This window comes from Scyliorhinus torazame, chromosome 2 (assembly GCF_047496885.1).
Source record: "Scyliorhinus torazame isolate Kashiwa2021f chromosome 2, sScyTor2.1, whole genome shotgun sequence".
Taxonomy (NCBI): Eukaryota; Metazoa; Chordata; class Chondrichthyes; order Carcharhiniformes; family Scyliorhinidae; genus Scyliorhinus; species Scyliorhinus torazame.
The window spans coordinates 159567060-159580287 of record NC_092708.1 but is presented as its reverse complement, the minus strand read 5'-3'; the positions used below and the strand labels follow the sequence as shown (position 1 = coordinate 159580287).

At 45.1% G+C, this 13228-nt stretch overlaps 1 protein-coding gene across 2 annotated transcripts in view; it reads left to right on the top strand.

The window, feature by feature from the left end:
* pgap1 (post-GPI attachment to proteins inositol deacylase 1) overlaps positions 1-13228 on the top strand; it is a 263763-nt gene that overhangs the window by 137268 nt on the left and 113267 nt on the right. For both annotated transcript variants that reach the window (XM_072478690.1, XM_072478698.1), the window contains one exon: positions 5641-5679. In XM_072478690.1, the coding sequence (XP_072334791.1) occupies positions 5641-5679 (39 nt within the window). The remainder of the gene's footprint in view (positions 1-5640; positions 5680-13228) is intronic.

Sequence of the window (13228 nt, the reverse complement as noted above, 5' to 3'; positions counted from 1 at the left end):
CCTGACCGTGAAGTGCCGCAAATACCATCTTCCACGTGGGTTCACTTCAGCTATTATCACTGCGGTCTACATCCCACCCCAGGCAGAAGTAAGGAAGGCCCTGGACGAACTGTACACAGTTATAAACAAGTACGAAACAGAACATCCGGAGGCCTTGTTCATCGTGGCCGGAGATTTCAACAAGGCCAACCTCGAGTGTACTGCCAAAATTCCACCAGCACATCTCCTGTCCCACCAGGGGCGACAACACTCTTGACCACTGCTACTCAAAAATCAAGGGCGCCTACCGTTCCATCCCTCGACTGCACTTTTGGAAATCAGACCATAAGACGGTGCTCCTTCTCCCGGCATACAAGTAGAAACTCAAGCGGGAGAATCCAGCTAAGAAGGTTGTGCAGTGCTGGTCCGAGGAAACAGAAGAGATCTTGCGTGACTGCTTAGAGACAGTGGACTGGTCCATATTTAAGAACTCAGCGACCAACTTAAATGAATATGCCACCACTGTCACAGACTTCGTCAGCAAATGTGTGGACGACTGCGTGCCAAAGAAAGCAGTACGTACGTTCCCCAGCCGGAAACCATGGCTCAATCACGAGATTGACTCCCTACTGAAGGACAGATCTGAGGCGTTCAAATCAGACGACCCTGACCTATACAAGAAATCCAGGTACGACCTCCGCAAAGGCATCCGAGATGCCAAGAGAGAATATCAAACCAATCTAGAGTCACAGACTCTCCGTGATTGTGGCAAGGACTAAACAACATAACGAGCTACAAAGCGAAGCCGAGCAGTATCTCCGGCTGCAGCGCACCCCTCCCCGATGAGCACTATGCTCAGTTCGAGCAGGTAACCAACAATCCGCTGTCGAGTGCCCCAGCAGCCTATAACTCACCCATGCCCACCATCACAGCTTCCGAAGTCCAATCAGCCTTCCTGAAAGTGAACCCTCGGAAGGTGACGGGCCCAGATGGGATCCATGGTCATGCACTCAGCACCAGTAGCAGAGGTATTTGCAGACATCTTTAACCTGTCCCTACTCCACTCCGAGGTCCCCACATGGTTCAAGAAGACCACCGTTATACCAGTGACAAAGAAGAACCAGGCAAAGTGCCTCAATGACTACCATCCGGTGGCCCTGACGTCAGTCATAATGAAGTGCTTCGAGATATTGATCATGAAACACATCACCTCCATACTCCCAGAACACCTTGATCCACTGCAATTCACGTACCGTCGCAACCGGTCCACAGCAGACGCCATTTTCCTGGCCCTACACTCATCCCGAGAGCATCTCGACAACAAGGACTCCTACATCAGACTCCTATTTATTGACTACAGCTCCACCTTCAACACCATTATCCCAGCCAAGCTCATATCAAAGCTCCAAAACCTAGGACTTGGCTCCCCACTCTGCAACTGGATCCTCGATTTTTCTGACCAACAGACCACAATCCGTAAGAATGAACAACAACACCTCCTCCTCAATACCGGGGCCCCGCAAGGCTGCGTACTTGGCCCCCTACTCTACTCCCTGTACACACACGACTGCGTTGCAAAATTTGGTTCCAACTCCATCTACAAGTTTGCTGATGATACAACCAAAGTGTGCCGGGTCTCGAATAACGACGAGTCAGAATACAGGAGGGAGATAGAGAACCTTGTGGAGTGGTGTAGCGACAACAATCTCTCCCTCAATGCCAGCAAAACTAAAGAGCTGGTCATTGACTTTAGGAAGCAAAGTACTGTACAGCCCTGTCAGCATCAACGGGGCCGAGGTGGAGATGGTTAGCAGTTTCAAATTCCTAGGGGTGCACATCTCCAAAAATCTGTCCTGGTCCACCCACGTCAACGCAACCACCAAGAAAGCACAACAACGCCTATACTTCCTCAGGAAACTAAGGAAACTCTGCATGTCCACATTAACCCGTACCAACTTTTACAGATGCACCATAGAAACCATCCTATCTGGCTGCATCACAGCCTGGTATGGCAACTGCTCGGCCCAGGACCGCAAGAAACTTCACAGAGTCGTGAACACCACCCAGTCCATCACACGCACCTGCTTCCCATCCATTGACTCCATTTACACCTCCTGCTGCCTGGGGAAAGCGGGCAGCATAATCAAAGACCCCTCCCATCCGGCTTACTCACTCTTCCAACTTCTTCCATCGGGCAGGAGATACAAAAGTCTGAGAACATGCACGAACAGACTCAAAAACAGCTTCCTCCCCGCTGTTACCAGACTCATAAATGACCCTCTTATAGACTGATCTCATTAACACTACACCCTGTATGCGTCATCCGATGCCGGTGCTTATGTAGTTACATTGTATACCTTGTGTTGCCCTATTATGTATTTTCTTTTCTTTCCTTTTTTTCCCATGTACTTCATGATCTGTTGAGCTGCTTGCAGGAAAATACTTTTCACACTACCTCTGTACACGTGACAATAAACAAATCCAATCCAATCCAACTCCGTAGTTCTTGAACATCTGTGATTTCTCTACTGATCTGTTCCTCTATCTCCCTCTCTCCATTGGAGGTCTGCAGAATATCCTGAGCAGCATGATTATACCCTTCTGCTCCTCAGCTCTAATCAAATGTATTCTGTTTTTGCCCCCTCCAGGATACCTTCTTTCCAACGCTACGATGTTACCTAATCTATACTGCTACCTCATCTCCCTTCTTCTCCTCCTCTATCTTTTCTGAATGCTTTATATACTTGAGTATTAAGCACTAAGTCTGTACCATTTTTAATCCACATTTCTGTTCTTATCATTACACATATTCCCAGTCGCTACTTGTGCAGCTGAAATCAGTTGCTTGCTCTTAGTTTTATTCTTACCGTTACATCTTCCAGATCATGTTGAATCTTTGTAAAGGATATTCCCATTCTGACTTCATCTGGTGTTGCAGTGCATCAAGCTACTTCTGTAGGGGTTGAATGTGTTAGATGTGAAATGAATTATTCTCACTTTTTGGGGGCAAGAGTAACCTATTCAATAAGAAACCAGAAAATAATCATGTAATGCCATATGAAGACATACTACAACTTTGCACTAACTTTGCCCCACATTCTCGGTATGATCCAACACTACAAAATAGTTTGGAATCCAGTCGGACTAAAGGAAAAGTTTGAATTCAAAATCTGAAAACACGGCTTTGGTTCTAGTGAAAGTATGCAGCCACTTTGACAAACATGTTCTAGGTCAGCCTTCCCTATACATTTTGCTTTGTCATGTGAAAGTACCTTTAAGAAATGAGTGTTTATAAATGGGTGTGTATATAAATATCTGTAGTGAGGAGTACCTTTAAGAAATAGTGCCCCTATTGTGCCCCTAGTGCCCTCTACTGTGTGGAGTCTGCACATCCTCCCCGTGTGTGCGTGGGTTTCCTCCGGGTGCTCCGGTTTCCTCCCACGGTCCAAAGATGTGCAGGTTAGGTGGATTGGCCATGATAAATTGCCCTTAGTGTTGGGTGGGGTTACTGGGTTATGGGGATAGGGTGGAGGTGTTGACCTTGGGTAGGGTGCTCTTTACAAGAGCCGGTACACACTCGATGGGCCGAATGGCCTCCTTCTCTGTAAATTCTATGAAATGGGTGTTTATTACTGCAGTGATGTCCGAGTGGGTGGAGCTGGGCTGTCTGCCAGCTTTTTACTTTAGCTTTAGGCTTTTTGCTGCAGGGTGGGTTTGGTTTCATTTTAGTTTTGGAGAAGCTGCAATCACAGCAGGATTTGTGTGAATCTCTGTAAGCTTATGAACGTCCACTTGCTGATTTCAACGTGGTAACTATTCTCAGTAGTGAAGTTAAACATGAGGTGCTTCTGTTAAAGGTTTTGTTTTAAGTCTTATGGATGTTAAAAGGACAGCTTAAGGATTACTTAGTGTTGTATTCTTTGGGGGTTGTATTTGAATTGATGGTTCCTAAGATGTTCACTGTATGTTTTAAAAAGGTTAACTTGAGTTCGTAGAATAAACATTGTTTCGTTTTTAAAATTACTTTTCCATTTCTGCTGTACCACACCTATAGAGTGGGCCGTGTGCTCCCCATACCACAATCTATTAAAAGTTGTGGGTCTGGTGAACTCCATGAACTTTGGGGTTCTCTAACACTGGCCCATAACAGCTTGTAGAATCCAAAAGATTTTTTTTTAAATTTGGAGTACCCAATTATGTTTTTCCTATTAAGAGGCAATTTAGTGTGGCCAATCCACGTACCCTGCACATCTTTGGTTGTGGGGGTGAGACCCACACCGACTTGGGGAGAATGTACAAACTCCACACGGATAGTGACCCTGGGCCGGGATCGAACTCCTGTCCTCAGCCGTGAGGCAACAGTGCGAACCACTGCATCGCCATGCCACCCTAAATCCAAAGGATCTATTAAGATGAAATTTTGAGGAAGAGAAAAGCTTATATTTTGGACTACACTTAACAATTAAATAAATTACTGAAGATTAAGGGCTTCACTTAAATACTGCATCTTTCTATTTATCCAAACACAAAGGAATTGAAAGGGGCAGGACAGGAGTTGATATTTCAGTTGATTTAGCTCTGCTGCAATTAGTTAATGGTTTAATGAAAGCTGTTGCAACATTAGGTTGTAATTGGGCAACTCAAGATTGTGCTCATGGATGGTGAAACCTTTGCAGTGTGCAGTTGTCTTCATTGTATTTTGCTGAATATTTGTGTTGGGATAAGTATTGCTACCATCCATTAAGAGTTCTTCCAAGCAATGTGATTTCTCATTTTTGTGTTAAAATCTTTAATGAAGAGAACATAATGATTTTACTGGTCATTAGTTTGTACAGTGTATAGAAGAACATATCATAATTGCTGTTTACACAGGATATTAGTCCTAACAACATAAAATAAAAAGTCAAAATTTCATAGAAATAGGATAAAGCCCTTATGGGTTCTAATTAAATAATTGTAGCATAATTAAATAACCTGAGAAAGGGATGTTCAGCAGTGTTCCTTTTCCTAACACAAATTGAAGGCACTGGATAATTACCAAATTAACACACATCTAATTTTACATATACAAAATGTAGATGTTGTTTCTTCTCAAAATTGTGACTCTCAATAGGTCCACTGAACTTGTGAATACTTTAAATGTCCTTGGACAGTAAGTCGTTTTTTTAGGCCAGTCTCCTGGATAGTGTCATCACCATCTACACGTCAACATAAATAGTGCAGAGATTGATTTTTAAAGAACAAGTATTCTCTTAAGCCATTCATCTTTGTAAATCCTTTGGATTTAGGGTGGCATGGCGATGAAGAATCCTGATTGGTAACACAGATTTGCAGACATCGTTCCCACTACAGGTTGTGGTCCTCAGATGTGTTAAATTATAATTATTCTAAATACAGATTGAACCAATTTATTTTTAAATGAATGCCTAGCAAATGAGCGCTGAATCACATTAAATATTAAAACTTAAAGAGCAACACAGGCATCCACTGAGTGGCTATAGCATGAAGAAGTCAATCACCATTAGTATTTTAAATCATAATTTCTGTCAACATTTAAAATAATTTAAAAAAAAATTGTGACATTCATTTACATCTTTACTTTATCAAAGATTCTTATTTATTTATGTATTTCAAATCAGAATTTTGTTTACTCAATTTTAGATTACCATCAGGACATCTTTCCTTGAAGTACTTGGACAGGTAAGACTGTTTTTGTTTACATTTTGTACTGTTTCATTCAGGTGCTGTAAACACCCTCTGCATATGCATGAACAATTTAAAAATATTTACTGTTCAACATTTGCGTGGAAGTCATTTTGCAGAAAAAGCTTGTGCTTTGTTACTGGACGCAATATTCCTAGACTTAGTGCCGAAATAACAGATGAAAACCATGCAGTGCAGAATAAAAATAGGCATCTAACCTTTTCCTCCATTCTGTCCCTGAATAAAATTGCTGTGGAATTCTGCTTAATGGATTTTCTGGTATTTAAACCTGAAGAAGGTAAATAAATCGTATCGACCTGTGCATACAGATTTCAAGGGGCTGATTTTCATGAAGGAGAAGGGAAGCGTGTCAGGAGAGTTCCATGTCTTGGTTTAGGAGGTCCCTGCCTGCCATATTTGTGTTCTGGGCAGACGGAGACAGAATGAAATTGGGCCCATTATCTCCAGATGCAGACATGAGTTAGTAGATGGTGAGACAGCAGACCAGAAGGCCCATCTCTGTGTTTAGTAGGAATCAGTCCAGTTGTGATTATGACCGTCAGGCCTTCAAGCCCCCATCTCCCAAGCACCTCCACCAACCCCCATGCTTGTGCCATATTTTCGATGCACCCTTCTATTTGCATGCCTTTCCCATACCGTTCCATACCCCTTCCATTACCCTCATGCATCCTCCATATCAAGTCTTCCAATATCCACTATGTACAGGACCACTGAGCCAATGGCAAGTCTAGAAGTCGTTGAAATGATCCTGAAACTGACAACATAGGCAGAGGCTTTGATAAGATGCTTTGAAATAAATCTGCTCAGTTTGCAACATCTTAAAAGTATCAATCAATCAGACATTCATAGTATCAATGTTAGGATTTAAACTGAATCGTGTGAGAGGACGGGTTGGTTGTGGAGGCATCACATGAGGGGAAGTTTGGAAAATTGAAGAGAAAAGTACAGGGTGGCAATACAGGTAATAACTCGTGTGACAGAGTGCACAACCATAAGAATGCACCAGCAAATAAGGTCAAAGTAGAGAAAAATGGTAAAGAGACAGAATTAAAGGCTCTTCACCTGAATTTATGCAGCATTCATAACAAGACGGATAAATTGATGAAAGAAATAAATGAGTATGATATGATAGCCACTCGGTGACTTGGTTGCAAAGTGACCATGGCTGGGACCTGAATATACGAGGACATTTTTAACAATTCAGAAGAGCAGGGAATAAATAAAAGGATAAGATCAGTAGAGTAGTATTAAATTATGTTGGTTTGGAGTATCAAGATGTAGAATCAGTTGGGTGGAGATGAGAAATTGTAAAGGAATGAAGTCAATGGTGGAGATATCTTGGAGGCCCTCTCAGTTGTTACACTGTCACACACCGTATAAATCAAGAAATTACATGGGCTTATAAGACGGGTGTGGCAATACTCTTTATAAATTGATAAATGTAGCCTGGAAGATGGGTTCATAGAGTGTATTTAGGACAGTGACTTAGAACAAATGTTCTGGAGCCAACCAGGGGATAGGCTATTTTATACCTGGTAATGTGTAACGAGGTAGAATTAATTAATGACCTTCTAGTAAAGAATTGTCTTGATCAGGGTGATCATAACATGATAGAATTTCACGTTCAGTTTGTGAATCAGAAATGTGGGCCTAAAACTCGTGCATTTAATTTAAATAAAGACAATTATGAGGGTATGAAGACAAAGTTGGCTAAAGGAGAAGTTGGTTAAAAAGTAACACAGTAGAGAAGCAGTGCAGTCATTTAAGGAAATATTTCAATAACTTGCAACAAAAATGTATTTCATTGAGAAAGACCCGAGGAGAAGGATGCACCAACTGTGGCTAACTACAGAAGTTAAGGATGGTATTAAATTGAAAGAAAAGACATACAATACTGCAAATATTAGTGGTGGACCTCGAGGTTAGGATGACTAAAAGAATAATAAAGAAGGAGAAATTGAAGTATGAGGAAAAACTAGGAAGAAATATAAGATAATTAGAGCTTCTGCAAGTATTTTAAAAAGAAAACAATAACTTAAGTGAGTGTTGGTCTCTTTTAGAGGGTGAGATTGGGGAATGAATCAACAAAGTCGCAGAGACTTTAAAAAAGTATTTTGTACCTTTCTTCACAGTAGAAGATCCAGAAAGTGTCCCAAGCATGGTAGAGAATCAAAAGGGAAAGTGGAACTTGAAACTGTTACAAACACGGGAAAATAAATCCATGGAAAACTGATTCCTAAAGGCTGTCAAGTCCCCTGGCTTGCAACCTCCGGTCATAAAAGAAGCAGCTGCAGAGATACTGGATGCACTGGTTTTTACTTTCCAAAATTTCAGCAAGGTTCCACTAGATTGCAAAACTGCCAATATAACACCTCTGGACAGAAAGTAGAAACTGTAGACCAGTTAGCCTGACATCCATCGTTCAAATCCATTATTAAGGAGGTGGTAGCAAGATATTTAGAAAATCATAATGCAACCCAGCAGAGTCGATGTGGTTTTGTGGCAGTGAAATTGTTTTACAAATTTATTAGAGTTTTTTTGAGAATCTAGCAAGCAGAGTGGATAAAGGGCTACAGTCGATGTAGTGTATTTGGATTTCCAAAAGACATTTGGTAAGGTGGCACATTGAAAGGTTAGTGCACAACACAAGAACTCATGGTGTTGGGGGGAGATATATTAGCTTTAGAAAATTGGCTGACTAACCGGAAACTGAGAGTTAGAATAAATAGGTAATTTTCAGGTTGACACACTGTAACAAGTGGAGTGCCACAGGAATCCGTGCAAGGCCTCAGCTATTTATGATCTATATTAATGATTTTGATGAAGGGACAGACTGTATTGTAGCCAAATTGGGAGATGATACAAAGATGGATAGAAAAGCAAGTTGTGAGGAAAATGTACAGAGTGCAAAGGAATATAGATGGGTTAAGTAAGTGGGCAAAAACTTAGCAGATAGAATATCATCTGGGAAAATGTGAGGTTGTCTACTTTGACAGGATGAATAGAAAGGTAAGATATAATTTAAATGGAGAGAGACTTCAGAATGATTCAGTACAGAGTGATCTCAGTTAAAATGAATCAATAAGCTGGCATGCATGTATATCAAGTAATTAGGAAGACAAATGGAATGTTGGCTTTGATTGCAAAGATAATGGAGTATAGAAGTAGGCACATTTGGCTGCAGCTGTACAGAAATTGGTGAGAGTTCAACTGTATACAGTTCGGGCCTGTTTACTAAGGAGGGATATATTTGCTTTGGAAACCGTTCAGAGAAGGTTCACTCGGCTGATTCCTGGGATGCAGGGATTGTCTTACGAAGAAATATTAAGCAGGTTGGGCCAATACTCATTGGAGCTTGGAAGAATGTCAAGGACATTCTCTGCCCGTAATCAGTATGTTTTGTATGGAAAGAAGTGTGCCTTTTCTTAGCCTCGAGTGTGCCCTCCAATTAAATAATTTAGCAGAAAGCTTTAATGATTATAAAAAATACAGTTTATTTATTCTCACAAACTTCCCCAAAATTAACTCCGTGTCACACATTCAGTCTCACACATGTGCACAAACACACGGACAAAGATTGAATACAGGTAACACTTAATTAAGTTAGGGGAGGCAGTGGCGTAGAGGTATTTCCGCTAGACTGGTAATCCAGAGACCCAGAGTTATGCTCTGGGGAACCGGGTTCGAATCTCGTCACGGCAGATGGTGAAATTTGAATTCAATAAAAATCTGGAATTAGAAGTCTAAGGTAACCATGAAACCATTGTCGAAAAGACCCCATTGGTTCACTAATGTCCTTTAGTGACGTCCGTACCTGGTCTGGCCGACATGTGACTCCAGATCCACAGCAATGCTCTCCATGGTGGGCAATAAATGTTGACCCAGCCAGCGACGCCCACATCCCATGAAATAATTTTTTTAAAGTCTCTGCTTTATGTTTTCTGGTCTCCCATGTGGCAGGCCTGTGGTTCCTTGAATTTATTCAATGATTTGAAGTTGAAATAAAGATCTCGTGAAGTGTTCACACTAGGTTATGAGGTTTCCTAAGTGGAATATCTCAGAGGTTGATTCTCAAGTGAATTTTGAAACTGGAACAGGTACTTTGGCTGCTTGATGATTTGCAGCTAGTTTCAGAGTCTGTTCTCAGGCTGGCTGATGACTGATGGGTCTGCTGGGTACTGGGGTAATAAGGGTACAGTCCCTGAAACCAGTTTTGATCACATGACTGTAACTAACTTTTATGAGGCTCATCAGGGAGGTCATCATGATATGAAGGGAAGCGAGACTGACCATTGGGTTTTAATCTTCACTTTTGTCCAATATGAAACATGGAGACAGGTGGTCTGGAAACTCCATAAACTTTAGCTGTTGGCCCATCCTTAAACAATGAGATGTGTGAATTCCACAGATAGGTAACTGATACACCATCAATAATAGACGACGAGTGATAAACTTAACTGAGGCTTTAATACACTAAACAGCAAGCCTCCTGCCTCTGGACCAGAACTGGGTCCGGAGGCGGAGACTTGCCACTTTTATACAGAAGCCTGAGGGGAGGAGCCACAGGCAGAGCCAGCCTGGACAAGCCCAGGCATGTACAATACAGCACCGTGAATATAAGACAATAACGTGGTTTACCACATTCACCCCCCGTTTTAAACAAAAGTCTGGCGGGGGTGAAGAGGACTTAAAGGTCCAGTTTGTCGGGGCCTTGACCTTCCGCTGTGACCGCCTCAGTCCCGGCTGTGTTGTAGGCGCCGGCGTCGAGACCTGCACATCAGGGAGCGTGTTGACTTTTCTTCACCCAGATGTTGAGTCGGCGAAGGGGGGGGGCGGTGTATGGGCGGAGGTGGTGGTGCCAGTCCTCTGTGGGCCTGCGGGAGTCAGTTCGTGAGGGAGGTGGGCGGAGGTGGCGGAAGACAGTGGAGGGTAGGGTGTGGTGGTGATGGTCGCCGGGGAGCCTGCAGGAGCCAAATCCCGATGTGTCCTGCCGCCCATCTTGGTGTGTCACGTAGGCATATTGGGGGTTTGCATGGAGCCGCAGGACCTTCTCTACAAGGGGGGTCGGTTTTATGGCTCCTCGCATGATTGCGGAGAAGGACGGGCCCTGGGACTGACGGCCAGGACGGGAGCGTGACCCCGGAGGTGGACTTCCTGGGGAAGGCAAACATACGCTCATGAGGAATCTCGTTAGTGGCTGTGCATAGAAGCGACCGGATGGAGTGGAGCACATTGGGGAGGACCTCCTGCCAGCGGGAGACTTTTCGACCGTAGGGCCAGGAAGACTGCCTTCCAGACCGTCGTGTTCTCCCTCTCCACCTGTCCGTTTCCCCGGGGGTGATAGCTGGTCGTCCTGCTGGAGGTGATGCCTTTGCTGAGCAGGAACTGACGCAACTCGTCGCTCATAAAGGAGGAGCCTCGATCACTGAATGTAGGGGGGGGAACCCGAACAGGGTGAAAAGGCTGTGCAGGGCCTTGATAACGGAGGGAAAGATCATGTCAGAGCACGGAATGGCGGAGGGGAATCTGGAGTACTCGTCAACGATGTTGAGGAAGTACACGTTATGGTCAGTGGAGAGGAGGGGCCCTTTGAAGTCCATGCTGAGGCACTCAAAAGGGCAGGAGGCCTTTACCAGATGTGCTCTGTCTGGCCGATAGAAGTGCGGTTTGCACTCTGCGCAGACCTGGCAGTCCCTGGTCACGGATCTGACCTCCTCAATGGTAGGACAGGTTGCGAGCCTTGATAAAGTGGAAAAAGCGGGTGACCCCTGGGTGACAGAGGTCCTTGTGGAGAGTACGGAGTCGGTCTACTTGTGCGCTGGCACATGTACTGCGGGATAGGGAATCTGGGGGTTCATTGAGCTTCCTGGGTCGATACAAGATATCATAGCTGTAGGTGGAGAGCTTGATCCTCCACCTCAGAATCTTGTCATTTTTAATCTTGCCCCACTGTGTTATTGAACATGAAGGCAACCGACCGTTGGTCAGTGAGGAGAGTGAATCGCCTGCCGACCAGGTAATGAAATTAAAAAATGAAATGAAAATCGCTTATTGTCACAAGTAGGCTTCAAACGAAGTGACTGTGAAAAGCCCCAAGTCGCCACATTCTGGCGCCTGTTCGGGGAGGCTGGTACGGGAATTGAACCGTGCTGCTGGCCTGCCTTGGTCTGCTTTAAAAGCCATCGATTTAGCCCAGTGTGCTGAACCATCCCCAGAGGTAATGCCTCCAATGTCGCACAGCTTCTACAATGGCTTGGGCTTCCTTTTCGACGGAGGAGTGTCGAATTTCGGAGGCATGGAGGGTACGGGAGAAGAAAGCCACGGGCCTACCCGCCTGTTTGAGTGTAGTGGCCATAGCAAAGTCCGACGCATCGCTCTCCACTTGGAAAGGGATGGACTCGTCCACAGCTTGCATTGCGGCTTTGCGATGTCTGCTTTGATGCGATCGAAGGCCAGTCGGGCCTCAGTCGTCAGGGGAAACGTGGTGGACTTGATCAGTGGGCGGGCCTTGTCCGTGTAGTTGGGGACCCACTGGGCATAGTGAGAGAAGAACCCCAGGCATCTCTTCAGGGCCTTGGGGCAGTGGGGGAGGGGGGGAGTTCCAGGAGGGGGCGCATGCGGTCGGGATCGGGCCCTAGGACTCCGTGTTCCACAACGTAGCCGAGGATGGCCAGGCGGGTTGTGCGAAAGACGCATTTCTCTATTATAAGTTGGGTTCAGGAGTTTCACGGTGTGGAGGAAGCGCTGGAGGTTCTCGTCATGGTCCTGCTGGTCACGGCCGCAGATGGTAACATTGTCCAGGTACGGGAACGTGGCCCGCAGCCCGTACTTGTCAACCATGGGAATTGAGAGGATGGGGGACCTGTTTTTAGAGGGGAGCTTCCCTAGCTTGAGGGCGCTGGAGGAGAAGTTTGGGTTGGCAAGGGGGAACAAATTCAGATATTTACAGGTGCGGGACTTCCTGCGCAAGCAGGTACCATCCTTCCCACTCCTGCCACTAAGGGGGATCCAGGATAGGGTAGTGTCTAGGGGATGGGTGGGAGAGGGGAGCGTCTCTGACATATACAAAGAACTCATGGGGGCGGAGGAGACGCAGACCGAGGAGCTGAAGTGTAAGTGGGAGGAGGAGCTTGGTGGTGAGATGGAGGATGGCTTATGGGCGGACGCGACGCAACATGCGCCAGGCTCAGCTTGATCCAATTCAAGGTGGTCCACCGGGCCCACATGACAGTGGCCTGGATGAGCAGATTCTTTGGGGTGGAAGACAGGTGTGTAAAATGCGGGAGGACCAGCGAACCATGTTCACAAGTTCTGGGGGTGTCCGAAACTTTGGGGATATTGGCAGGGGTTTGCGGACGTCATGTCCAGAGTATTGAAAACAAGGGTGGCAATAAGGCCAGAGGTGGCGATTTTCGGCGTGTCGGAAGATCCGGGAATCCAGGAGGAGAAAGAGGCGGCCGTTCTGGCCTTTGCTTCCCTGGTCGCCCGGAGACGGATGCCGCTAGCTTGAAGGGATCCAAAGTCG